The sequence below is a fragment of the Malaclemys terrapin genome, chromosome 4 (assembly GCF_027887155.1).
Source record: "Malaclemys terrapin pileata isolate rMalTer1 chromosome 4, rMalTer1.hap1, whole genome shotgun sequence".
Classification (NCBI taxonomy): domain Eukaryota; kingdom Metazoa; phylum Chordata; order Testudines; family Emydidae; genus Malaclemys; species Malaclemys terrapin.
The window spans coordinates 6,442,892-6,469,894 of record NC_071508.1 but is presented as its reverse complement, the minus strand read 5'-3'; the positions used below and the strand labels follow the sequence as shown (position 1 = coordinate 6,469,894).

The window sequence follows — 27,003 nt, the reverse complement described above, 5'->3', positions numbered from 1 at the left end:
ACCTGAGAATAGAATGCTGCATCACCTGTGACCCGAGGCAATACCCTTCTGTACTGATGCAATAGCAAAGACCCCTTGATTTCATGGCCCGTTCTGATCACCTCCCCCGCTGCTACAGACCCTGCTAAATCACATCTCCTCCCCCACGCACCCCGCCCCGCCCTCCGTCCCAGGAGTACACCCTGGCTCACGTGGAGCCCCCGAACACCTTGGAAGCGTCGGAAGCTGCCCTGCGGAAATACGAGGATTTCCTGGCCACCATGGAGGCCAACAAGGAGAAGATAACAGGGCCGGTGGAAAGCGGCGAGAAGCTGGTGGCGGACGGGAATATTTACGCCGACAAAATTAATGAAAAGGCCCAGGTCATCCAAGAGAGGTAAATTGAACCGCATCCTACCAGCGAGGGGGCCCCCGGGAACCAGCCGCTGGCTATGCTGTCCAATCCCATCACTGGCAGATAGCTTTCACCCCGGTGGTTATGGTCTGATAGCGGGTGTCCAATGAGATAACCTGCTGCAGCAATTATCAGCCTCCTTGTCCTCTCTCCTTTCCAGGTCCAGGACGAATGTGGCTAAATCGAAGAAAGTGCTGGATCTGCTGAAGGACAATCACGACCTGCAGAGCTTCTTGCAAAACTGCCAGGAGGTAGGCTGCTGGACGCATAGGCGCCGACTCCGTGGGTGCTCTGGGGCTACCCACGGGGAAAAATTGCTGGGTGCTCTGCTCCCACCGGCAGCTCCCCACCCCCCCAGCCCCAGCTCACCTCCGCCTCTGCTCCGCTCCGCCTCCTCCCCTGAGCGCGCCGCTTCTCCCCCTAGCTCCCAGCGCTTCCCGCCGCGAAACAACTGTTTTGCAGCGGCAAGCACTGTGAGGGAGGGAAGAGGAGGGTGAACGTGGCGCGCTCGGGCAAGAGGCAGCCCCGCTGCGTGGTGCCGCCAGCCAGACAGTTAACGGCCCAGTCAGCGGTGCTGATGGGAGCCTCTAGGATCCCTTTTCGACTGGGTGTTCCAGTCACTCTACCTCTGCCCTCATTCCCTCTCCATCCACAGACCAGCTCCATCCACAGCCCTGGCTACTCTCCCATCCCCAGTTCCACCCCCAACTCCACCTTCAGCCCAGCTCCACTGCGGAGTTGCAGTAATGGGGGTTGGGGGGCGCTGACAGCTTCTGTTATGGGTAAGGGGGGCGTGACTGGAAAAGTTTGTACACCAGTGCCCCACAGTATCTTGGACAATAGTCCTTTGCCTCCGTTTCCCACCTTGTGTTGTGAAAGTCCAGTAGAGGAATGTCGCTTTAACGTACCACTCCCGCTTGCCCTCCGCTCCGCCCCACTCATACCACTCCCGCTTGCCCTCCGCTCCGCCCCACTCATACCACTCCCCCTTGCCCTCCGCTCCGCCCCACTCCTACCACTCCCGCTTGCCCTCCGCTCCGCCCCACTCATACCACTCCCGCTTGCCCTCCGCTCCGCCCCACTCATACCACTCCCCCTTGCCCTCCGCTCCGCCCCACTCAAACCACTCCCCCTTGCCCTCCGCTCCGCCCCACTCCTACCACTCCCCCTTGCCCTCCGCTCCGCCCCACTCCTACCACTCCCCCTTGCCCTCCGCTCCGCCCCACTCAAACCACCCCCCCTTGCCCTCCGCTCCGCCCCACTCCTACCACTCCCGCTTGCCCTCCGCTCCGCCCCACTCCTACCACTCCCGCTTGCCCTCCGCTCCGCCCCACTCATACCACTCCCCCTTGCCCTCCGCTCCACCCCACTCATACCACTCCCCCTTGCCCTCCGCTCCGCTCCGCCCCACTCATACCACTCCCGCTTGCCCTCCGCTCCGCCCCGCCCCACTCATACCACTCCCCCTTGCCCTCCGCTCCGCCCCACTCATACCACTCCCGCTTGCCCTCCGCTCCGCCCCACTCATACCACTCCCCCTTGCCCTCCGCTCCGCCCCACTCCTACCACTCCCCCTTGCCCTCCGCTCCGCCCCACTCATACCACTCCCCCTTGCCCTCCGCTCTGCCCCACTCCTACCACTCCCCCTTGCCCTCCGCTCCGCCCCACTCCTACCACTCCCCCTTGCCCTCCGCTCCGCCCCACTCATGGCCTGTTGTCAGAGGTCAGTGGAGTCCCAGAGTGGAGGGGTGCGCTCGGGAGGGGGGAAGGTTTCACCACAGCCCCTGGATGCCTCCGCCAGCGGCTTTGCTGCCACTGCCTCTGCTGTGTCCTTGGTCTGGTCTGGTCCTACAGCGGCACAGCCCCTAGCCCAGCTCTCACAGGCTTTGCTGCTGCTGTTGCCCCTCTTATTGCCCTGCCATAAGCTGCAATGCCATGTGCCGAGACTCCACCACCTAACCCAGCTCTTACGTGACTTCGCTGGGTAGTGGGGAACCCCACTGCCCTCCCCTCCCCTCTGCGTTGATTCCCACCAGAGCATTTTCTCCTCTCTAGTCTAAAGCTCACACCACCCCAAGCGGCTTATTAGCCATTTCAGCTCTAGTGATTACTAAGCAGAGAGACTATTGAGTCTGATCATCTCGGTCTTTAATTACTGGAGGAGAAGCCAAATGACATCCACGACTCTTTAAATGGAGCCCACCCTGCCAAGTATCAACATTTATCCCTGTCCTTGGTCTTTCACCGGGATCCACTTCACTATCCCATGCTCTGCAAGTGATGGTGACTGCCTCAATTAGGGCATGTTAAGTACAGTTCTGCTGCCTTTTAGTAATCTCATCAGGATAACAACATTTAATTACCCTTCATCCCAGACTTAAGTGAACTTTAACCTAAAACAGCCAAAATGTATCACGTTAGCAAAGCCGGTCCGTGTGTTGCTCACTTTGGCAAAGGAGGTGTGTCTATGCAAATACAGTCTGCTTCTGAGGTTTCTTCCTCCAGTTCATCAATAGGGGGCAGAAGAGAGCTCATTCAGACCCCAGCTTACATTCTCTCTCATATAGTCTCATATAAAATGAAGGCAAAATCAAAACAAGATGTTCGAATTGGCTGGAAATGGTTCCCCCCCCCCCTTTTTTTTTTTGGCTGAGAATTTTGAAATTGAAGGGTTTTGTTCCTAATCAGAACAAAGCCAAATGCCAACATCACCTTGGTGAAACACAATGTCCGTCCTCTGCACAGCTCTGTTCAGAACATGGCGTTGCCTGCTTATCGGGGTAGGTTTGCACCATGGATGAGCAGGGATGGACTCTCCCTTCATTGGAGCAGGCTTCCATAGATTTCATTTGAACCATGGGAATCTACTGACATTTCCATTGTTTCCAAACAAATTCCTGGAGGTGGGAATTCTAACTCTAATCTTCTCGTTTCAGTCCCTGGCGGCCTTTTGCCCCTTTTATTCTTATTAGCCACAAGAAAGGCAGGTCTGTGTGAGGAAGAGGAGGCTGTCCATTTCCTTCAAAGCAGTTTACACGAGGATCTTAGGGCTTTAGAATTATTCCTGATAAGACGTAGCTTGTTCTATGACCCTGTCTCAGGCTCACTGCATACTCAGGCAGCGTTGCTGCATTGGTCACACCTGGGCCAGCTCTCCCCGCACAGAGCAATGGGCTCAGGCTCTCTGCAAACACAGGCAGATGTCATTGCATCAATCACACTTGGATCACATTTTCAAGTTTTCTTCACAACCATAATAGCATCTCCTGGTGTCTCTTTTCCACAAAAGTCCTCATTATTGTCCCCTTCTTTTTCACACTCATCATCAGGTTCATCTTTTTTCCTCTTCTTCCTCATCTTCAATCATACACTTGACAGATTTGGCCCCATTAGGTGCATTATCAGTGGTAATGGTACAGAGCTGCCTCAGAGACATCCCAGAACAGCTTCTGCCTTCGAGTATGGTCGCCTTCAGGTGTTCAGAAGTGTGCTGCAAATTGATCTGCTTCATAGCAAGTGTGTGGAGAATCATTTTCTATCTGTAGTCTGCTGCATATTAACTCCTAATGCAGACCTGGCAAGATGAGTAGCTGTGATAAATGAAGGTGGGGGGAGCTCCCTTTTATGGACACCCAGCTAGTCAGTAGCTATAAAATCCCTCTTAGTAGCTGTTCTCTACTTGCTTTACCTGTAAAGGGTTAAAAGTCTCAGTGCTTTGCATAGGTAAAAGGAAGTGAATGGGCACCTGGCCAAAAGAGCAAATGGGAAGGCCAGAACTTTTTAAGATTGAAACACGACTCCCCTTTTGTCTGTCTGTGTTGTTCTCCCAGAGAGCAGGGATAGGGCTGGAGCTATGCTGTAAAAGTTTGTGCCAGGTATGAAAATCATCATATCCTACCTAGACACGACTCATTTCAAACCCCAGATATGTAAGTAGATCAGGAAATGTCTAGGAAGACGCGATTAGGTTTCTGTCTTTTATTTCTTTATGGCTTGTGGGCTCCTCTGTGCTAACCCCCAGGTGCTGTTGTTTTGCTTGTAACCTTTAAGCTGTCTTGATGCTTAATCCTTGTAATTGTTTTTTTTTTTAAACCTAGCAAAAAGCCTATGTTCCAAATGTATTTTCTTTCTTTTTGTTTTTAATAAAATTAACCTTTTTTAAGAACAGGATTGACTTTTTGTGTCCCTAAGAGGTTTGTGCACATGCTGTTTAATTAGCTGGTGGCAACAGCTCATTTTCTTTGTTTTCTTTCTCGGTGCTTCCCCGGAGGGGGGGTGAATGGGCTGGAGGGTGCCCCACAGGGAGGAATTCCCAAGTGCTCCTTCCTGGGTTCCAAAAGTGGTTTTTGCACTTGGGTGGTGGCAGCATCTACCCATCCAAGGTCAGAGAAAAGCTGTAACCTTGGGAGTTTAATACAAGCCTGGAGTGGCCAATATTAATTTTTAGAATCCTTGAGGGCCCCCACCTTCTGCACTCGAAGAGCCAGTGTGTGGAATCAGCTTTGACAGTCGCACAATCAACTTTCAAAGAAATCAGCTTGCCCTTGACTTCCTGCTTATGTTCGTATCATCCTCTGGAAGGGCAGCGACTTCGTCTCAAATATTTTCATCATTTATTGGCAGTTTTTATTGCCAAAACCTTGAAGGAAAGGGTTAAGGATTTAATCTTCCATCGACTTTAAAGGTCTGCCATTCACGGTTACTAATTCGAGGCAAGCTTCAAGCCAAGTTAGATTCCTCAATCTTCCCTTTTATTGACTTGCTTTTCAACACAGAATCTAGAGCATGTTGGTTTGAGGACAGAATTTTTTTTTTTTTTTTTTTTGGCACGGAGGGTTAGGATTAGCCTCATCGGTGTGTGAACTTGTCTCGCTTGGGGCTAGCTGCTCTTGCGTCAGGACAGGACACTTGGCTGGGTGACATCTTTGTAATAGCGCCCAGCAGCAGGTGGCGGAGAAGGGGTTTGAGGAGGGTAGGTTTGTGGCTGTTAGCATGACTTAGAAGGAAGCCTGGGACAGGCTGGGGTCATGTTGCAGACGCTCTGTGCTGTGCTCTAAGGGCCGTGCCTCTGACCACGGCAGGGCAGTGTGAGCAGCAAGACAGTCTCCCTGGGGGGGCGTGGGGCTGCCTAAGTTTTAGTGCATCCGCGTCCCCATTCCTCAGGCATACGCACCAGCCAACATCGCTCATTGTTCTGCTGGTGTGGAGGAGGGGGCCGACCGAGATTTCGGGCTGGGATTTCCAGAGGTGCCTGAATCCCATAGGCTCCTCGGAGACGCGCAGTGGTGGGGCTGGCGCTGTGACGCGTGCTCCCTTCCCTGCCTTTGCAGCTCACCCTCTGGATCGACGAGAAGATACTGACGGCTCAGGACGCGTCCTATGACGAAGCCCGGAACCTGCACACCAAGTGGCTGAAGCATCAGGCCTTCATGGCTGAGCTGGCCTCTCACCAAGGCTGGCTGGAGAAGGTGGATGAGGTAGGTGACCTCCCACGGGGGCTGGGGGAGCGTCCTCCCAGGCCTTGCCGCGCCTCAGGCACCTGGCGCTGAGCGCACACCCGAAGGCTAGCGCAGGCCAGGCAGCCCGTGGGCTGAGATAGCCCCCAGCTCCCATCGACATCAATGGGGCTTTCAGCGGATGCTTAGCTTTAAGCACGTGCTAAAGAGCTGTCTCAGGATTGGGTGAGGCTGTAGCAGGTGGCAGGACGGAGATAGCACCGGAGCAGGAAGAAGGGAGTGGGTCCTACACTGCCCTCCGGCTGGGTCCTTGTGTTCACAGGATTTCATTACCACCCCCTCTCTCACCGGCCTCCATGGTACAATCCACAGCCCCCCCTCCTTTAACATGAGTGTCATACGACAGGGGAGGGAATTGCCGGACACTGGTGGGATCTCAGCTGCACACTGTGTCCCGTTGCGGGCACCGCACTTTAGGCAAGATGTGGAGAAAGTGGAGAGGGTCAGGAGGAGATCAACAAAAATGACCAGCGGTGTAGCAAACCTGGCCTCTGAGGGAAGGCATTAAGGACCGGGCTGGTTTAGTCTAGAGAAGAGGAGGCTGAGGGGGGAACCAGATAACAGTCATCAAATATGTACAATGATGTTACAAGCAGGGCGGTGATCAATTGTTCTCTGTGCAGCAAGGGAGTTTGAGGTTGGCTATTAGGAAAAACTTGGAACAGGTTCCCTGGGGAGGGTGTGGAATCTCCAGCACGGCCGGTTTTTAAGAACAGGTTGGACAGGGATGGTCTAGGTTTGCCTGGTTCTGCCTCAGTGCTGGGGCTGGACTAGAGGACTGCTGGAGGTCCCTTCCAGCCCCACGTTGCTGATTCTCTTTTCCCCTGACCTCTGTCCAGGACGGGCGGCAGCTGAGCCGGGAGAAGCCCCAGTTCGGGGCGGTGGTCTCGCAGAGGCTGACGGAGCTGCACCAGCTCTGGGACAAGCTCCAGTCGACAACAGAGGAGAAGGCCCAGCACCTCTTCGATGCCAACCACTCAGATCTGTACGCACAGAGCTTTTCCGACCTGGACAGGTGGATAGGAGAGATGGAGACGCAGCTGCAGTCGGATGAGCAGGGCACCGACCTGACAAGCACCAACAGGCTGCTAAAGAAGCTGATGGTAGGTGGTGAACTCCCACGAGCACTGGGACTGCGGGGGGGTGGAGAGATGTCCTGCTGGGGAGGGGGGTGCATTGGAGACTGGCAGTGCTAGAGGACGGATCGCTCCGCAGTCACCCCTTCCCGTCTCTTGCCCCTGTGGCCTGAAGGGGTTGGGGCTGCAAAGACAAAGCATTCGGCCTCCTGGGTGGCGGGGGAAAGGGATTCTCCAGCAGCGGCTTGCTCCACCCGCTCTCTTCTCAGCTGGTGGAGGAGACGCTCGTCCTTGCCAGGAAAGAAGCGTTTGTAACCTCCATAGATATCCAGCCGCTAGCGTGGGACAGACAGCCACACGGCGTTAGCCTAGTTTAGACACTGCCGCTGGCTGGGGCAGCCTGTCCTGAGCTTCACAGATCCCAGCAGCTCAGATTCACTGTTACCGGCCTCATCTGTGCCAATCCGCAGAGCATAGGAGCTGTCAGTCACTGTTACAAAGGCAGCAGCTCATACTTTAGTTGAGAGGCTCTAGTTCAATCCCCTGGGTCCCTTGCAATCCCTCCCTCCTGGGTAATACGAGCAGCCTTCCTCCAAGGGGATGAATCCTGCAGGGACTGGTCATTTGAAAACTCTTTTCTATTTGGTTTTTAATTCAATCTAACCCCGTATAAACATTCAACATGTGTGTACCACGTTGCCCTGTGGCAAGGTCTTCTCTGGGATTGAACTATGGATCTAAAAGCAGGAGCTGGCACTGTCAGGCCAGGTCTGTTAGCTCAGAGGGAGTAATAGACTCTTAAACCTATCCATGGTCCAGCCACTACCAGGGGATGGGTAGTTGTACTGGGTGAGCTTGGGTCATGTTTGGAATTAGGAGCCATGAAGAGTTGGGAGAACTGGTTAGAAAACGGGCTTTTTTCCACAGAAAATTCTTTGAAAAGGAAATAAAAAGTTTTTGTCAAAAACTTTCCCACAGTAAAGTTCAATTTTTGATGAAAAATCGAAGTCTGAAATCTTCAATTGGGAAATGCAGCTTCGGTGCCTCATGGGAGCTGAGTCTAGGTGCCTCATACACCAATACCCTCTATAAGCCAGGCTCCCTGTTGGACTACATCTCCCATGATGCATCATGGTGTCCCCTCATAGTGCATGAGACAGTTACATCATGGGACTCCCTGGCTGAGGTGCATCATGGAAGATGTAGTCTGGCCAGACAGCCTGGTCCATAGAGGAAAATGGGGATGAGGAAAATGAACTACAGTTCCCATAAGTCACTGCAGTGGGCTCTCTGAATAGATATATTTCAGTTTGCAAGGCATTCCGTTTTTCAATTTAAAAACAGGTGTTTTTTGTAGCAAGCAAACACTTTTTGCAAAAAATTTAGTTTAGTCAAAAACCCAACTTTCTGTAAAAAAAATACCAAAAACAGGTAACAACCAAATGTTGTTTGGTGATTATTTGATTTTTACGAGGAAACAAACTGAGAAGTACAAAGATGTGAACGATTTATGGCTTCCCTACGTCTCCGAATACCGCGTGCGTCACGGGATCTCCAACGGAATTATGCAATGATGCAATTCACACCTTGTCAAAGCTGCAAGTACAAACCCAGTCGATACTGCAGAGACGTAACCCGTTGGGGTGGGGGTCAGAGTAACAAAATAGGAAAAGACGTACATAAGTCGGGAAAGGAGGGCTCTGGGGAGGGGAGGGGAAAGGAGGAGAGGTTTGGGGGTCTGGCATTCTTTGAGCATCAACATGCTTTATCCAAGTATCTGTTGATTAGCCGGTAGTTGTTGCTGCGGCCGTGGCCACGTGCCATCGCCTGGCTGGCAGTGGCGAATGTCAACCCTTTGCTTTCAGAGACTCGATGAGCAAGTGAGCAGGCGGAAGAGAGAGATGGAAGAGCTGCTCTCGCAGGCCCCTCCACCCAGAGGGGACGTGCACGAGGCCGACAGCAAGCAGCAGAGCATCGAGAGGAGGTTCCTGGATCTCCTGGAGCCCTTGGGGAAGAGGAGGAAGGAGCTGGAGTCGTCCAGAGCCAAGTACCAGCTCAACCGGGATCTGGCAGACGAAACGGTGAGCTCCCTGAAAGGCCAGGCGCGCCCTCTACGGATCCCGATGCTCCTTGCCTTCCCAATGGGCCTTGCGCGCAAGCCTCCCAGCCCCTTGTGAGCATCTGCTCCAGTGCCCTGGGTGTTACAGCAAAGTCTTGTACATAATTTATTAGGTGTATTACGGTAGCTCCTAGGAGGTCTAGTCATGGACCACGCCTCTGATGTGCTAGGCGCTGTACAGAGACAGAACAAAGGGACAGTCCCTGCCATGCAGAGCTTCCATTCTGTCTCCTTTGGGTGCTGCTCGGTAGTGAGTAGTGTGAAGGAAGGTCCCAGACCAGCTCCCGGGAACAGGGTCACCGCTCTGACGGGGGTTCACTGGGCCGGGATGCCTGGGACTCATGGCTAGAGTGAACCCTGGCAGGGCAGAGTCTGGATGCAAGGGGCTGGCGCTGAAGCTTGAGTGGAGCCTGTTGACTGGCGGGGCAGGGGGGCGTGAGTGGGCAGGTTGTCACACTGTCAGATCGCCAGCCTACTGCGCCCCGTGCCGCGCCGCAGCCTCCCGCCACCCTGCCCGCCCCTCGGCCGCAGCCTCTCCATTCTCCTCTGCTTCCGTCTTGCAGCTCTGGGTGCAGGAGAGGCTGCCCCTGGCCAGATCCACTGACCACGGCGCCAACCTCCAGACCGTGCAGCTTCTGATGAAGAAGAATCAGGTGAGTCTGTCCATCGCTGGCTGCTCATTCCAACACTGAGATCAAAGCCAGGCAGCAAAAGGCTAAATGGGTCTTTCCAGAGGCGTTCAGGACATGACTAGGACCTGGCCCCAGATGCATCCCCTAGGAGTCTGGTAACACTCACCTTGACGAGCCGCGTAAACTGAGGCTTTCAGCCCTAGGAGATTTGGACACTCATTTTCCATTAAAACAAATGGCAGTTGGGCGCCCAGACCCCCTAGGCAGCACAGGAGAGCCAGAGGGCACCATACATCTCTTTGCTCCCGCGTGCAGGCCCGGAGCGTGTCAACGATGCTGAAGTCAGAGGGTTACGGTCCCATTGCTACAGACCAAGGCCATGGGCGGAGCTAGCGGCCACCTGGCTCATCCCTTCCCTGTGGAGTGTGACCCCATCACTAGCCATATGCTTCAGCACCATCCTCCCGCTCCTTGGCACGTACCCCTTCACACACACATCAGCCCCTCCCACCCCTGTTCCCAGTGCCGGGGCACTAGCCGGACACGTTCATTGCCCGCACACCAGCAGAGCAGGAAAAAGCCACTTCTGCCCTGCAATCGGGGTCGTTAGCTGGGAAGCAACGAGCGTGCCCATGTGAATGCAAAACTCCTGCCGTCCCCTCCGCTGGGCCTTCACGATGCCCGCGGGGCAGTGGGCGTGTTTCTGGGCGGTGACACGGGCTCTCCCCCGCTAGACACTGCAGAAGGAGATCGCGGGCCGTTCCCCGCGGGTGGAGGACGTGCTGCGCAGGGCCGAGCGCACGGTGGCGGCGGCCGACGGGGACTGCAGCGCCGTGGAGGAGCGGCGGCGGGTGCTGAAGGAGTCGTGGAGCGCTTTGCAGGAGGAGACGGGGAGGAGGGGGCGGCGGCTGCAGCAGGCGAACGAGGCCCAGCAGTACTACCTGGACGTCGGCGAGGCAGAGGCCTGGATCAGCGAGCAAGAGCTCTACGTGGTGGCTGATGAGAAGCCACAGGTGAGACCAGCTGGAGCTTAGCAATAAAACACGCAGAGAGCAGGCACGGTCCCGCCGCGGTCAGCGCGCTGGGGTCTGGGCGATGGCCAGCACACCGGGGCTCGCCCGGCTCAGCCCAGCGCTAGGTTTGGCCCCAGGTATTTCTCAGGGCACGTCTGCACTGCGGGGGGTGGAGCACACGTAGACGCAAGCTAGCTACTGTCACGGGAGCAGTGAGTCTTCAGGAAAAGGCGAAAGATTTACAGGAGCTGAAGAGAAAGCCGAGTCCGGCAGCTGCTCGCGTGTGTACGCCAGGTCCTGGGCAGGTGAGGCTAGGCCCAGCTGCCGCAGCGTCACCCTTGTTGTTTCCCTACAGGAGCTTTCCTCTCAGGAGCAGCAGAAGGTCCCTAAAAGTGGGGGGGGGCCAGTGGCGCCCAAACTGAGGCCCCGTCCCCCTGCGTTTCCCGCGAGGCCCCACCCACATGCTACCCCTTCCCCTGAATCCCCGCCCCCACGCCGCCTCTTCCCCCCTCTCACATCCCTGAATCTAACCATCAGCAAAGAACACTCGGCCCAGGAGGGGGCTGCACAAAGGTGGCTTTAAGTCACATTTCTGACCACCTGATCCTGGGGTCCACAGAGGCTCGGGTGTAACTTAGCCCTAGGGGCCTGTTTAAGTTACAACAGTCTCCCTGGGCTGCCCTCGCATCGCTGTGTGCCCCAGCCACATCCCTGGCTGCTCCCTATACCAGGGCCTGTGAGGGGGTTCTTCAGAGGACAGCTGGGCATGGCACTCTGCCCCCTCTAGTTGCATCTAGTCTAGCTAGAGATTGGTGAGTCTGCTACAGCCTTAGCTAAGAGCCACATACACTAAGCTTCAGAAGTCCCAGGTTTTATCCTGCCCACCGCGAGACCCTTCGCCAAGCCAGGGCTTTGAGAACCCATTTGCACTGCTTCCGTCCTTTCACCTGGTGCAAAGAGGCCAGAGCAGGGGTGAGGATCTCTGCTTGGAGATTTAGGCCGTTTCCCTCAGAGCCAGGCCCGGTCATTACATACAACAGGCTGATTTTGTCCTTGCCAAACATTGTGGGGTTGTTTGTGTGTCACTGCAATTGAAAAACGCCCAGCCTGGGTGTGGCCCACGTGAGACCAGATGGCTGGTCCAGGGGCGCGTTGTAACACAGAGAAGTCTGTAGATGCGTAACTAGGTACTTAGTAGATCAGGTGCCAGTAGATGGTGCGCCATAATATGCATGGGCTTTGTTCATGGGCTTTGTCAGAACAATAAGAATAGTTCAGTGTCAGCCAACCCCAATCATAAGCCAGGCCCCTCGATATCATGAGATTTAAAATATGGCTAAATGTTGGCTAGGGGAAGGCAGGGTGGCTTAGTGGCCAGCATGTGGGGTGGGGACTCAGGAGATCTAGATTCTATTCTTTGCTCTGCTGCAGGGTGACTGCCCCTTTCTGTGCCTCAGTTTCCCCTCTGTGCAATGGAGATAATGATGCCAACCTCCTTCATACAGTGCTTTGAGATCTACTGATGATAAAAGCTGGGTGGAAGCATTGTTATTATTTTAGTTGCCTTCTGGTTCTAAGCTGTGAGGGTCCCACTTGGCTCACGATTTCCAGCTTTTCTCCATAACCACAGGTGCTAGGAAATGCTCTCCTGAAAGCCGGGTAATCACGTGACTCCAGGAACTGGGGATTTAAGAAAAAACCATAACTATTGTGTAGTTTGGCAGCACTGGTTGCTCGGGCCATGTACTGCACGTGGCTTCCCGAATGCAGCAAGACGCACACACTCTTAGCAAGAGCACCCCAAAGGGAGGTTGCAACCCCCATGATTGGAAATGGCTGGGACAAGGCAGCCTGGCAGGAATCCTGCGCTTGGCACTAGTTTGCGTGGAGGCCAGAATGGCAGGCGCCCCTTTGAACAAGCGAGGGCCCAGTTCCCGGCTTTATCGCCCGCGTTCTGCCCCGACGTCTGGCCAGCGCGGGGCAGTGGAGCATCAGAACCGGAATGTTTACCCAGATGCGCCTGGGCTCTGGCAACCCCCCTGCCCCTCCCGGTGCTAACCCTGTCTGGTTGCAGGATGAAGAGAGCAGCATCGTTATGCTGAAGAGACATCTCCGCCAGCAGCGCACCATGGAGGATTATGGCAAAAACATCAAGCAGCTGGCTGGCAGGGCGCAGACGCTGCTCTCCGCGGGCCATCCGGAGGGGTGCGTATGAACCGGGCAGGGGAGCCCCTTAATACCGGAGCACTGACCCACCCATCTAAGGACACTGGGGTGGCGGGCGGCCTGCCTGCCAGCTCTCGCCAGCTGCTTCGATTCCTGCTCCTTGCGCCCGTAAACGTGCAGGGGCTAGCACCAGCCCTGTCCGCTCTGCTGTGTAGGTTTGGAGTACGTCTACATTACAGCGAGAAGCAGATATATATGCACTATCCCTGTCCGAGCTAGCACCCTCCAGAGAGCAGCGTGGCCTTGGCAGCACGGCAGTGGGATGGGCGAGTGGCCCGGGTAGGTACCTTGAGTCTCGGACGGGATAGCACTAGGGGCGGCTAGCCCCTCCTGCTGCCCATGCCATCGCGGCCATATCGCTGTATGTAGCGGGCTAGCTCGATCAAAGCTAGCGAGGGTAAATCCACCAGAGCTGGGAGTTCCCTCGGTGTCTACCCGGGAGTGTCCGGCTGCACAGACAGGCAGAGAGACAGCCAGAGGGCAGGACTCCCGTTCCACTCAGAGATGCCCAATCCAGGGCCTTTGGCTGCTGGCCTCTACCGTGTGGGCTAAGCGCAAATCTGTCCCACATCATATTAAGGTGCCATTTGTAAAGGGTTAATAGCTGCTCAGCCGTGAGCAGGATGTGTTGCAGATGGCTATAGGCCATGTCAGATGGTCTTATAAACCGTGGCTGTGAACTGCCTGCTGGTTCTGTAACAATCTGCATCAGCTGATGAGCCATTCATTAAAACATCAATGCATCACACACTGACTCACCTTCCTATGCAGAGTGACCAGCAACTCTCCTTGGGATCCCTGGGCCGTCAGCTGCTAGACGGGATGCAGACTAACGAGCAGTGGTTTGAGCATTGGCCTGCTAAACCCAGGGTTGTGAGTTCAATCCTTGAGGGGGCCACTTAAGAATCTGGAGCATGTTGGGTAGCTCTGAAGCAGAGGTTTGGCTGGGACGTGGGGGGTTACTAAATGTTCTAGCAAGTTTCCCTTTAATGATGCTGTTTGCTGGGAATGCCAGACTTATTGTTGGCATTACAATAGCACATAGAGGCCCCAGGTGAGATCAGGGCCCTGTTGTGCCGGGCACTGCACAGACACACAGCAAGAGACAGGCCCTGCCCCAGCTGCAATCTTGGCCCTGGGGGGCAGGCGCAGCACGGACACACAGTGAGAGACAGGCCCTGCCCCAGCTGCGATCATGGCCCTGGGGGGCAGGCGCTGCACGGACACACAGTGAGAGACAGGCCCTGCCCCAAAGATCTCACATTCTAAACAGACCGGGCTGGGAGGGGAAATAGAGTCACTGAGAGGGGAATGGACTTGCCCAAAGTCACCCAGCAGCACAAGAGGCTCAATCTATTTAGCTTAACAAAGGGAAGTCTGGTTAAGGGGTGACCTGATCCCAGTCTGTACGTACCGATGTGGGGAACAAATATTTAGCAATGGGCTCTTCCGTCTAGCAGAGAACGGCTTAACAGGAGCCGGTGGCTGGAAGTTGAAGCTGGACAAATTCAGACTGGAAATAAGGTGTCAATGTTTAACAGTGAGAGTCATTAGCCATTGGCACAAAGGTGGTGGTGGATTCTCCATCACTCCCAATGTTTAAATCAAGATGGGATATTGTTCTACAAGCTCTGCTCTGGTTCAGCCAGGAATTAATTCAGGGCCGGTCTCTGGCCTGTGTTATACTGGAGGTCAGATGAGATGATCACATGGTCCTTTAGGAGGTGGAATCTATGAATTCAGGTCTCCTGACTCCCAGCCCAGGGCCGTGCCCCCTGAGCCACGCTGCCTTTGGCTGGCCTGAACACAGCTGCTTACAAATTCTCCAACAGACATGGTTTCCCTCGGGACTTTATTATTAATTTGTATTATCGCAGCACCGAGGAGTCCCTGCCAGGGCCCAGGCGGTGGGCAGACACGGAAGGAAAAGACAGGCCCTGCCCTGCTATTTTGTTGAAACTGAGGCTTAGTTTACACTAGGAAGATTTACCGGCATAGCTATGTCAGCTAAGAGTGGGAAAAGCCAGCAAAACCTCCAGTGTTGGTGCAACTAAGCTGGGAGACGGGTGCTTCGGTTAGTGTCGCTGGTGTCATCCGGGGCAGCAGGGAAGTCTCTGTCATGTGGACCAGTGGTTCTCAACCAGGGGTATGAATACCCCTGGGGTACGTAGAGGTCTTCCAGGGGGTACATCAACTCATCTAAATATTTGCCTAGTTTTACAACAGGCTACATAAGTTGGGGCATGGCACGCAGATCGAGGGACATGATCGTTCCCCTCTATTCGACATTGGTGAGGCCTCATCTGGAGTACTGTGTCCAGTTTTGGGCCCCACGCTACAAGAAGGATGTGGAAAAATTGGGAAGAGTCCAGCGGAGGGCAACAAAAACGATTAGGGGTCTGGAGCACATGACTTATGAGGAGAGGCTGAGGGAACTGGGATTGTTTAGTCTCCAGAAGAGAAGAGTGAGGGGGGATTTGACAGCTGCTTTCAACTATCTGAAGGGGGGTTCCAAAAGGGCTGGAGCTCAGCTGTTCTCAGTGGTGGCAGATGACAGAACAAGGAGTAATGGTCTCAAGTTGCAGTGGGGGAGGTTTAGGCTGGATATTAGGAAAAACTTTTTCACTAGGAGGATGGTGAAGCACTGGAATGGGTTACCTAGGGAGGTGATGGAATCTCCTTCCTCGGAGGTTTTTAAGGTCAGGCTTGACAAAGCTCTGGCTGGGATGATTTAGTTGGGGTTGGTCCTGCTTTGAGCAGGGGGTTGGACTAGATGACCTCCTGAGGTCCCTTCCAACCCTGATATGCTATGATTCGATGATTCTATAAAAAGCACTAACGAAGTCAGTGCAAACTAACATTTCATACAGACAATGTGTTTATACTGCTCTATACTATACACTGACATGTAAGTACAATAGTTATATTCCAATCAATTTATTTTATAATCATATGGTAGTAATGAGAAACTCAGCAATTTGTCAGTAATAATGGGCTGTGACACTTTTGTATTTTTATGTCTGATTTTGCAAGCAAGTAGCTTTTAAGTGAGATGAAACTTGGGGGTACACAAGACAAATCAGACCCCTGAAATGGGGACAGTCGTCTGGAAAGGTTGAAACTTTCTCTGTGAATGTGTGGATTTGGATGACATTTCCTTTTGAAAAAGAATGGGAACATCCCGGTTTGATCCTATCAGACTGGGCCATCCCGAGCACTCGGTTCCTTGGGGATTGTATTGTAAGTTACCATATAAGAGACGTTGTTTCTAAAGGTTGAAATTGGGACAGTTCCGTTTCCCCCAAGCACTTTTTATTTTAACATTTTGTGTTGTGGGAAATTTGGAGCCTTGTTTTGGTTCCGATTGGGAACGCCAACGTCTTCCGAACGGCGGGGCTCCCGGCCGCCATGGTCCCTGACCTGCCTGCTGTCTGTACCTCCCAGGGAGGAGATCATCCGGCTGCAGGGGCGGGTGGATAAGCAGTATGCGGGGCTGAAGGACCTGGCGGAGAAGCGCCGGCACAGGCTGGAGAACATGTACCACCTGTTCCAGCTGAAGCGGGAGGTGGACGACCTGGAGCAGTGGATCGCGGAGCGCGACCTGGCCGCCTCCTCCCAGGAGATGGGGCAGGACTACGACCATGTCACGGTGAGTTAGCGTGCAGGGCAGAGGGCACGGCTTGGGACACGGCGCCTCACTGAATGCACGGCTGGCCTGGCTTGGGACACCTGCCCGGTGTTTGCATTGTGAGGCGGGAGCTTTCTGTAGCCTGGCCGGAAGGGGGCATCTTTCTGGAAAGAGGGTGGTAGGGCAGCCTGGCCATGGGGGCAGAGGGAGGAGGAACGCTCCCAGGGTTGGGGGGGGGGGTGTACAGAGCAGCGCACCCAGGATGGGGGTGGGGGGCTGTACAGAGGAGCATGCCCATGGTGAGGTGGGCATGACGGGGGTATGGAGGAGACAGGTGGATTACTGTTCTGTGGGGCCCTGGGCCAGAGCAAGAGGGGGCCCCACCACCCGCATCCCTGTGCTCCTACCGGGGAAATGGGGTCAGGGCGTGGGGGCTTGCTCAGTTTCCCTGCAGGAGTGCCAGGTGGGTGGAGCGGATCGGGGGCCAGGCCCCCCAGTTGGCCGGGGCCCCTGGGCACGGCCCCGTTGGCCCAGTGGCTAATCCGCCACTGGGAGGAGAGCGCCCCTGCTGAGGACTGTTTCTCCGCCAGCTGCTGCGGGAGAAGTTCCGGGACTTTGCGCGGGAGACGGGCAGCGTGGGGCAGGAGCGTGTGGACCACGTGAACCTGGTCATCGAGCAGCTGATCGATGCTGGCCACTCGGAGGCCGCCACCATGGCCGAGTGGAAGGACGGGCTGAACGAGAGCTGGGCCGACCTGCTGGAGCTCATTGACACGCGCATGCAGCTGCTGACCACCTCCTACGAGCTGCACAAGTACTTCTACGATGGCACGGAGATCCTGGGGCTTATCCAGGAGAAGCAGCGGGAGCTGCCCACGGAGCTGGGCCAGGACGCCCACACCGCCGAGTCCTTCCACCGCATGCACACGGCCTTCGAGCGCGACATCCGCCTGCTGGAGGGGCAGGTACAGCTCTCCCGCTGCAGGAGCTCAGGGCTCCTAGAGCTCCGGGGGTCTGGGATCAGACTCCGCTCTGCCACGATAGAGCGCCTGCCGGCAATGCCTCGGGGCTGCCTTATTGCCAGCCGCTCCTGTCACAGCAGCACCATGGCTCGCTGGGGAGTGTTTTCCCTGTGGTGTGATTAGCTGGGGGAAATGAGGGGCCGTGTCTGCCCTGCTTGGGGTTCGCTAGGCCACGCTCCGCTTCCACCTGTAGGCCACCAGCTGCGGAACGTGGCTCGTAGGTGATGCATGGATTACAGGGCCAGACGAGCCCACTCTGAGCTCCTGTAAACCAGCCAGAGGGTCTCCCCCAGGGATCCCTGCGACCAGCCCAGAACACCGGGCTGAGTTTGAGCAGAGCTTCGAGAGGGGCCATCCAGCCTGGATTTATAGATGCCAGACCAGGGACAGGGAACCTGCCCTGCCCTGGGCGATCTGTTCCCTGCTAAACATCTGCAGCTCATTTCAAGCTGGAATGTGGCTGACTTCAGCTCCCAGCCGCTGGCTCTCACTTGGACGGCGTCAGATCAGCAGTTCTCAAACTGTGGGCCGGGGCGTCAAGTGGGTCGTGACCCTGTTTTAATGGGGTCACCAGGGCTGGCGTTAGACTTGCTGGGCCCCGGGGCTGAAGCGGAGCCCGAGGGCTTCAGCCCTGGGTGAGGGGCTCAGGTTACAAGTCCCCCCCACATGGGGTTGAAGCCCTTGGGCTCCACCCCCGCCAGGGGCGACGAGGCTCAGGCTTCGGTCCCCTCTCCGGGGGTCGTGTAGTAATTTTTGTTGTCAGAAGGGGGGTCGCGGTGCAGTGAAGTTTGAGAACTGCTGGACTGGATTACAGAGCCCCCTGCTAGCAGAAACCTCCTGCCCAGCCCCATAGAGCAGGATCGAGTCAGTTCTCAGCCTTCTGCTGAATAAACTAACCAGCCTGAGCCCCTCCAGTCTCCTGCTGCAGGGCCGGTTCCCAGACATCACATCGCCCCGGAGCTCTTTCCTGAGCCCTTCCCTGGTTTTCAACCTCCTTGGAGCAGGGTGGGCGCCGGAACTGGACTCGGTCTCCAGGAACGGTGCCGCTAATGCCGTGCACAGCCACAATACCGCCTGCCTAGTCCTACTCGGTAGTCTCACGTTCATCCTCCCGGCTACAGCATCACCCTGGCAGCTCATGCAGGGTGATGCCCAAGTCCCTTTCAGAGGCCCTGCTTTCCCGGTTCTGTAGGTGGGGGCTGCATTCCTTGTTCCTAGATATAGAACCTTGCATTTGGCCAGATCAAAATACACGTCGGTTGCGTGTGCCCAGCTTACCAAGTGACCCGTCCTTGTTGTTATTTACCACTTCCCTGTCTCTATGGGATCAGCCCTGTCTGACAGACGGGAATTGGGATGGGACTACAGGCAGATGGGGGAATGGGGCCCAGGAGTCGTGGCTTTCCCCCCCTTGGCCACGTTTCCCCGTGCTCTCTCCGGCAGGTCCAGCAGTTCCGGGAGGTAGCAGCGCGGCTGCAGACAGCCTATGCGGGGGAAAAAGCCGACGTGATCCAGAGGCAAGAGGAGGAGGTGGTGAGGGCCTGGAAGGCCCTGCTGGATGCCTGCAGTGGGCGGCGGGCACAGCTGGTGGACACGGCTGAGAAATTCCGCTTCTTCAGCATGGTCCGGGACCTCCTGTCTTGGATGGAGAGCATCGCCCGGCAGATCGAAACCCAGGAGAAGCCCAGGTAAATCGCCACTGAGGGGGAATGGCCCACACCGGGTCCGACATGCCACGGGGGTGTCTCTATTCCCAGCTTTTAAATCCTCACCTGACACTCATCAGAGGCTGAGAAGCAGCCCTGAACTTTGCAAGTCTCCTGTTCTGTAGAGACAGGGTGACCATATTTCCCAAAGGAAAAATGGGACACCATGTGGGGCTAACCTGAGCCCTTCCTCCGCGTGCATGGAGCTGGCCCGAGCCGCTCACTCGAACCCACCTCCCCACACAGGGCTGGCCCATGCCGCTCGCCTGAGCCCAGTCCCTCCCACCACTCCCCCCCATCACGCAGGACTGGCGTCACTGCTCACCCAAGCCCTGCCTGCCCCCTGACTGAGCCCTGCCTCCCCCTGTGCAGGGCTGGCACCACCCCTCACCCCCCCCCCATGTTCCTCCACTCCCCACTTTTTTTTTTTTTGTGAAAGTGGTCATTTGTCCCGTTTGCTGTTGCCAACTGCCCACTCTTGCCAAAAAAAGTCGGGACGGCAGGGACAGGGCTTAAAAAAGGGACTGTCTGATCAAAACCCTATGCAGAGATGTCTCGTCCGTGGAGTTGCTGATGAAATACCACCAGGGGATCAAGTCCGAGATTGAAACCAGGCAGAAGAGCTTCACCAGCTGCATCGACCTGGGGAAGAAGCTGCTGCAGCGCAGACACCAAGCAGGCGCCGAGGTGAGGAGCACGATGCCTCATGCTCTCATTTGCTTCTATGGGCAGGGCAGCCCAGCCCAACTACATCTTCCAGGGTGCACTGCACCTGCGCCTCCCCTGTGATCCCTCATGGGGGAGGTAGTCTGGCTGGCGAGCCCAGCCCACCACAGACAATGGGAGCATGGTGCACCCGAACTACAACTCCCATGAGGCACCGCGGCAGCATTGCTGAATGGAAATATTTTGGTTTTCCGGGTGTGTGGGTTTTTTTTCATCAAAACCGCAACATTTTCCCTGGAAAATGTACATTAAAAATGAATTTTTTTCTTTCCGTCAAAACTTTCCATGGTGAGCCCCTCCCCCCATTTCCCGACCCCGCGGCGGAGGTGTCATCCCTCGTTCAGAGCCTGCGACGTGCCCAGCGTGTCCTGGGTGCGCCGTGTAAAGCAACATCCGATGGCGGTTTCCCGCCTGAGGGCCCTCCGGAGCAGCACGAGGCAGATCTGTAGAGCCCGTTACAGAGACACCCGCCAGAGCCGGGAGTGGAAAACGCCGTGGTTATTTCTCTCCTCTCTCCCCTTCCAGATCAAGGAGAAGCTGTTGCAGCTGACGGAGAAGAGGCGTGAGATGGTGGAGATGTGGGACAGACGCTGGGACTGGCTCCGCCTGTGTGAGTGCCACACGGGCATGTCGGTGGTGGGGGAGGGTTGGTGGGCACCAGGAAGCTGCTAGGACTTCACCCAGACCTCCAGGTGCTTTGCACCCACCCAGCCCCAGCACACCGAGCTCTGTGAAATGGGAGCTCTGGGAAATCTGGCCTGTCGGCTGCAGCAACAAATCATTTACAGGCGGATCCCGGGAGAAGGGGGTGGGGGGTGGCATTGGCTGGGGGAGCCAGCCAGCCCCAGCGCAGAGACTGGCCCTGCTGCCCCCCACCTGGTGCGGGCGTGTAACGCGCCCCTCTGTTCTCGCCGCGGCAGTGCTGGAAGTGTGCCAGTTCTCCAGGGACGCCTCGGTGGCCGAGGCCTGGCTGATCGCCAAGGAGCCGTACCTGGCCAGCGGTGACTATGGACAGACCATGGACAGCGTCGAGAAGCTGCTGAAAAGGCACAACGCCTTTGAGAAATCCACCACCACATGGGAGGAGCGCTTCGCCGCGCTGCAGAAGCTGACCACGGTGAGCGCGGCCTGGGTGGACGGGGCGTCGGCAACGGGGATCGAACCGGGGAACCTCAGCAGCTTGGATGCCAGGAGCAGGCTCCCATGAGCTTCCACTAGAGGGGGTCAGAGAGCCCCATCGCAAGCAGAAGCTGCACAGGGACGGCGGGCAGCTCCCTTGCCCGGCTGGTGCATAGCTGGGCACATTCCCGGGTGCTTTAGCCACTCCGGTTATCAGTAATCCAAAGAACAGGGCTTCCCCACTTCCCTCCAGAGACCACCCCTGCCTGGCGGGTCTACGCAGAGGGGGACTCTCCCCCGGATGCCGTCATGACACTGGTGGTAGCGCTGCATTCAGCCTCCCGCCTCCTCTGCTCTCCTTTCTCGGCATTCCCACCCTTCGCCCACAGCTCCCTGCCAAGCACTTGGACCTTCTGCCATTTGCAAATCCGCAGCCTTTAAATAACCCCTCCCCCTCTTCTTCCCCCAAATCCTTTTCCAGCTGGAGTTGCTAGGGAAGCGGAAGCTCCAAGAGGCGTCCACACAGCACAAAGCCACCTGGACCATCGACCCCCAGGACGACTTTGACCCTGGGGCTTTGGAAGCTCTGGAGTAAGTGACAAGCTTGCCCGTTTCACTGCACCCTGCGACCTTCCCTTCGGGCCTTTGGGGGGTGATTCTGCACCCGAGGAGGCAGCGGGTGGCTCACCAGGTCCTGGGGGTATCAGAGACTAAGGAGGATGGGCTAGTGAGTTAGTAGCCAACTGCCAGCAGGGGATCCCAGCATGCTAGTGCCCGTGCCTTGCACCGGCAGATCACTGATTGCAAACCTGCAGCTGGGCCTGGTGCCGTTGGAGGGTTGCACTGGGAGCCAGGGGGAGTAGTCAGGGGCGTGGAAGGGGGGGCAGTGCCGGGGGCCAGAGGCATGGAAGGGGATGGTGCTGGGGATCAGGGGTGTGGAAGGGGGGCAGTGCTGGAGGCAGGGAAGGACAGTGCCAGGGGACAGGGGCGTGAAAGGGGGACAGTGCCGGGGGTCAGGGGTATGGAAGGGGGCAGTGCCAGGGGTCAGGAGGGCGTAGAAGAGAGGTGGCGCCAGGGGGACAGAAGAGAGGGTTGGCGCTGGGGGGCAGGGGGTGGTGCCTGGGGTTTGCAGCCCCAAAGCCCTCGCTAAAACCCAGCCCGGGTAATTATAGCCTGCTGGCTCAGGTCTCTGGGTAGCATCAAAGGCAGAAGAGATTCCTTTTTTTTTTTTTAACTACTTAAACTGTCCTTAAGTTTTGCTGTGGTCCATTAAGCAGCTGCCACGTTCCACCCCAGAGGCAGCTGCATTTCATAGAATCATAGACTATCAGGGTTGGAAGAGACCTCAGGAGGTCATCTAGTCCCACCCCCTGCTCAAAGCAGGACCAACACCAACTCAATCATCCCAGCCAGGGCTTTGTCAAGCCTGACCTTAAAAACCGCTAAGATTTCAGCGGTGGGTGAAGTGACTCATCTATGTCTGTAAGCTGAATGGGAAGCTCCTGTTTTGGGGATACAGAATTTAGCGGCCAGCACAATGCATGCAGCAGCCGCTTGGCCACACTGGCCATACGTTGGCCATGCTTCTTGGTTCCGTGGTTTGTAAATCTACATGCCCCAGGGGAGAGCTGAAGAGGCCAGGTCCCGAACAGCCATTTGCCACTCACTTAGCTTGAGAAACGCCCAGTTTGAAAAGCATCGGATTCAGAATAATGTTGGTGATTCTGGGCAAACCCTTCCCACAGCCCATTATGGGCCTCGTATGTGAAAGAAAAGACCAACATTCCCTCTTTTTAAAGGGCGTGTTATTTGCCGTAGGTCTCAGGAAGAAAAAGAGACGAAAACAGGGGTAATTTCACAGGACCTCTCTGAACCTGCTACAGAAGACTCATCACTGGTCAGTTACCAATTTTAGTTTTCTCCTTCCTGGACCCACCCCGCCCCCAGCTGCATGATTCCCCGGGATTTTTTTTTATAAAGCTCTTTGCAAATTGTTGCCTCTCTGCCGAAGCCTGTTAACAATGTGCCAATGTTTCCCTCTGACAAAAGCCTCGTGTTTTCCTATTTGCTTTGTGTTTGTTCATCCCCCTAGTTCTTCCCTCCTCTGCTATCAATGAAGCAGGTGGAAAGGTTTTTGTACCACGCATTCATCCATCATTTCTTTAATTAGTTTAATAAATGTTCACATTACAAATAATTTACTGTTCACCCCAAAAATATACCCACGTTCACACAGTCTATTTTTCCACCCCCAGAAAATGCAATTTTTTTTAACGCAGCGGGATTTTCCCCAACGAGCAAACGGCATAGTTTGCCAGGTTCACTCATCGCGGGGTGGATCTGTTCCATCTGATACATCTGTCCCTCATTTGGTTGGGGGAAGGGTTCGCTTGCCCACCATTGCCCTGCTCGAGCGGAGGTTGCGTGCGTGCGGCTGAAAGTCTCAGAACCCGGGTCAGCTGACACAGGCTTGCTGGGTTCGCACTGTGAGGCTAAAAATATCAGCCTAGAGGTTTGGGCTCTGGCTGGAGCCCGGGCTCTGAGACCCGACCCCTCACCGGAGAGGGCTCCGGGCCAAGCAAAGGGCTATTTTTAGCCCAGTAGCATGAGCCCACGTCAGCAGACCCAGGCTCTGAGACTCTTTGCCATGGGTCTTTTTCTGCAATGTAGACAGAGCCTTAGCTCCAGAGACGTTAAGGGCAGGCTGGACTATTGGATTGTCCTGCCTGACCTCCTGTGTAGCCCAGGCCAGAGAATTCCACTCCGTTACCCCTGTATTGAGCCCAATCGCTTGTGTTTGGCCAAAGCAGATCTTCCAGAAAGGCCTCGGTCTGGATTCTCCATCTCTCAATGTCTTCAATCCCCCCTTCCCTGGGTAGCTTGTCCTAAGGGTTAATCCCCCGCAGGTTAAACATCTACCTTCCGCTCCCAGCCTCCGCCCTCTAAGCACCCGGTGTTTCCTCCCTGGGAAGGGCCGTATGCATAAGCTGGTCTGGAAGGGTGCACTGGGAGACCCCACGCTGCCGGCATGTGCGGAGAAGCAGCGCCCCCCTCGGAAAATGCCTTGTCTGCCAAACTCCATCCGTTCCAGGGGGAGGAAGGGCGGGTCTGTAGAGTGGGGAAAGGGGGCGCAGTGACAGCTGCTCGCAGGGGAGCCTGCACTGTTCCACCCAGCCAGGCCGACAAGACGGGGATTGCTGGCCTTGTGTCGCCCGGCGAATGCTGCATGCTCTCTGGCCATACGCCGGGGGAACCCCAGGGAGGGAGACGGATGGCCCCCATGCTCAGCTCAATGTCTAGTCACATTGAAACTGGCCAGGACCAGCGAAGAGGTTAGAGCTACAGGAACACCGAGACTAACACCCAACGGCTAGCGGAGGGGCCTACGACTCAGGTCTCCTGGGTTCCACTCCTGGCTCACTGCGGGATCGTGGGCAGCTCATCAAAAAGCTGCCGGCTGTTCCCTGGAGGCTGATTTGCTGTCTTGGGCCCTGTCTTCACTAGAAACGCACGTCGGTGTGGACACTTGCTACAGCGACAGGAGGGGCTCTCCCGTTGCTGGAGCTAATTGAGAGGCGGGCGCGAGGTTGATGGTGTAACGACGTTGCGCAGGGGGGTGGATTTTTCACACACCACCCCCCACCCCCTCCCGAGCGGCATTGCTTGCTCCACCTGACGTTTTGGTGTAGACCTGGCCATAAGAATGTCAGTTACAAGGGGTGATTTCTTGGTGACGTTTCTCTCCTGGCTAAAGCCCCGGCGCATGGGCAGTTATATGGGCATAAGGGTCTGCTGCCGCTGCACGCCCTTTGCTCAGGGAACCTGCACAAACTCCTTTGAACTGGAGTTCTCCGCTAGGGGGTTTGCCAGGCCAGCTCTGCCCCATCTGGACCTGGCTTGTGTGTCAGCGCTCTGGGCAGTCTGGACACCAGCCACCCCCCTTTCCAAGCTGCATGGCTCACACCCCAGTGCCCACGGGGCAGCAGGAGGAGCTGGGCGGGTGCGTGAAACCTAAGGAGGACGTGGACACAACCGGGGCTGGGACGGTGAAGGGAGGGGGGAGCCTCACATGGCCCTCGGTTCCCTATGGGTGTGCAGAGACTAACTGTGCTCATCTAGTCTGACCTCCTATCTGCTCTACGCCCGTCAGCAGGACCCACCCCATAGCAAGTGCCCCTGGCCTCCCTCATCGCATCCCGCACTGGGGGAGCCGTTCACCTGTGCACACGCTAGCTAGGCCCTCCCACGAGAGCCTGCGTGAGAAGCCGGGGCTCTGTAGCTGTAAGAAGGTCCAGTTCTTCCCCCTGTGCCGGGGATCCGGGGCGCTCTGGAGAAGGCCTGTTCCAGAAGCCGGGCCTCCCTCCAAATAGCAGACACGCTCCTTAGCCCCGCATGGAAGATTGCTCTCAGCAGAGGCGTTTTAGGGTCCCCACCAGCACCCAAGAGAAGGGCCCCCTGCTCCCGCTCACGGCCTGGGAATCCTGCTCCGGGCGGCTGGGCTGTGGCCTCCTCAGCGTATAGGTCTGCACTGTCACCTTCACAGGAGGCTTGGGCACTGGTTCAGGCCAGACCTCCTCCCAGTGTGGACAGGGGGTTCGCTTACCTGGCAGCCCCACCGCAGAGCCTCAGGTGCATCCGGGGGTGAGGCAGGCCTGGAAAGATGGAACAGGGAACTGGCCAGGGGCTCAGGAGAAGTGGCTCCTAGTCCTGGCTCTGCTGGGCTGCCCTTGGGCAAATCAACCGCCCCTGGGCCTCAGCACCCAGCTGTCATTGGGGGTAGCGTTCCCTGCCTCACAGAGGGTGAGCAGCTAAACCCATCCACTGCCGGGAGGCCTGAGAGCTACCTCGATAGATCCTGGACTGGGCAGTTGGGGCTTGCAGGTCTCCTGGAGCTGCCTCCCAACATCCGGGTCAGGTCCTGCCCCCTCCTTGTGCGCTGGCCGTGGGCTGTGCCTTAGCTACTCGGGGCCGCGTCTCCATGGGGCAGCCCGTGGTGCCAATTGTCTGTAGCACCCCTGGCGTCATGGGACACTCTGCCCAGCTACCCCAGCGGAGGATCTGACCTGTGTGTCTAGGACACCCCCAGCGCCACAGGGTCACACGCAGGCAGAGGGGAGATACTCTGCTGTCCTCCTCTCCAGGCAGAGCTCTAGGAGAATCCGTGATACACCGGCCCACCTTTCCCAGCACCTCCAGGGCTCAGGTTTCCGGGCTGCCCAGCCCTGCTGGAGCTGTGACTCCAGCGCTGAGGACCTCACTGCACATTGGGTCACTTCCTCCGACACCTGTTAGCGACCTGGATGTTCCTCCCAGCTCTCCTAGCACAACAACCCATTGGACCGGCGGGTTCCAGGGACGCAGGAAACCTCTCGACTCCGTAGCAGCACCAGCGAAGCAGAGGAGAGGAACGCGGGGTAATCTGTTTCCCGACACCCCACGCAGTGGGCCTAGACTCCGGCTCATTCCCCTGCAGGAATTCTAACCTCTTGCCGTTATTTTCTTTGGAAGAATGACGCCCCATCCAAGGCAGGCCCCGCAGAGAGCCCCGAACTGGCGCTCCCCGGTGCACGCCCCGGTGTCGGTGGGAGACACGGACGGCTCATCAGACGCTCGGCAACCTTTGGATCAGCTGCCAAAGGCTCTTTGTGCTGCTTGGCCTCGGCGCCGCCTCCAGCAGCTCCTGCCTATCAGCCTGCTCTTCCTCTCACTGCATCTTCTTCCTCCTCTTGCACCAGGCCCAATTCTTAGCTCTCCTTGCCTACCTGCCTTCTCCTCTTTGGTCATCTTCTCTCCAGCGCTGCCCTTATCTCACCCCTTTCCTGGGCG

At 56.5% G+C, this 27,003-nt stretch overlaps 1 protein-coding gene across 3 annotated transcripts in view; it reads left to right on the top strand.

Annotated features, from left to right (window-relative positions):
* Positions 1-27,003, top strand: part of SPTB (spectrin beta, erythrocytic) — a 101,715-nt gene that overhangs the window by 55,825 nt on the left and 18,887 nt on the right. For all 3 annotated transcript variants that reach the window (XM_054028044.1, XM_054028042.1, XM_054028043.1), the window contains exons 17-32: positions 174-376; positions 555-645; positions 5,725-5,871; positions 6,750-7,013; positions 8,852-9,067; positions 9,669-9,758; positions 10,472-10,750; positions 12,825-12,955; positions 16,421-16,625; positions 17,195-17,569; positions 19,070-19,314; positions 19,881-20,019; positions 20,584-20,668; positions 20,979-21,175; positions 21,659-21,768; positions 22,996-23,074. In XM_054028044.1, the coding sequence (XP_053884019.1) occupies positions 174-376; positions 555-645; positions 5,725-5,871; positions 6,750-7,013; positions 8,852-9,067; positions 9,669-9,758; positions 10,472-10,750; positions 12,825-12,955; positions 16,421-16,625; positions 17,195-17,569; positions 19,070-19,314; positions 19,881-20,019; positions 20,584-20,668; positions 20,979-21,175; positions 21,659-21,768; positions 22,996-23,074 (2,856 nt within the window). The remainder of the gene's footprint in view (positions 1-173; positions 377-554; positions 646-5,724; positions 5,872-6,749; positions 7,014-8,851; positions 9,068-9,668; positions 9,759-10,471; positions 10,751-12,824; positions 12,956-16,420; positions 16,626-17,194; positions 17,570-19,069; positions 19,315-19,880; positions 20,020-20,583; positions 20,669-20,978; positions 21,176-21,658; positions 21,769-22,995; positions 23,075-27,003) is intronic.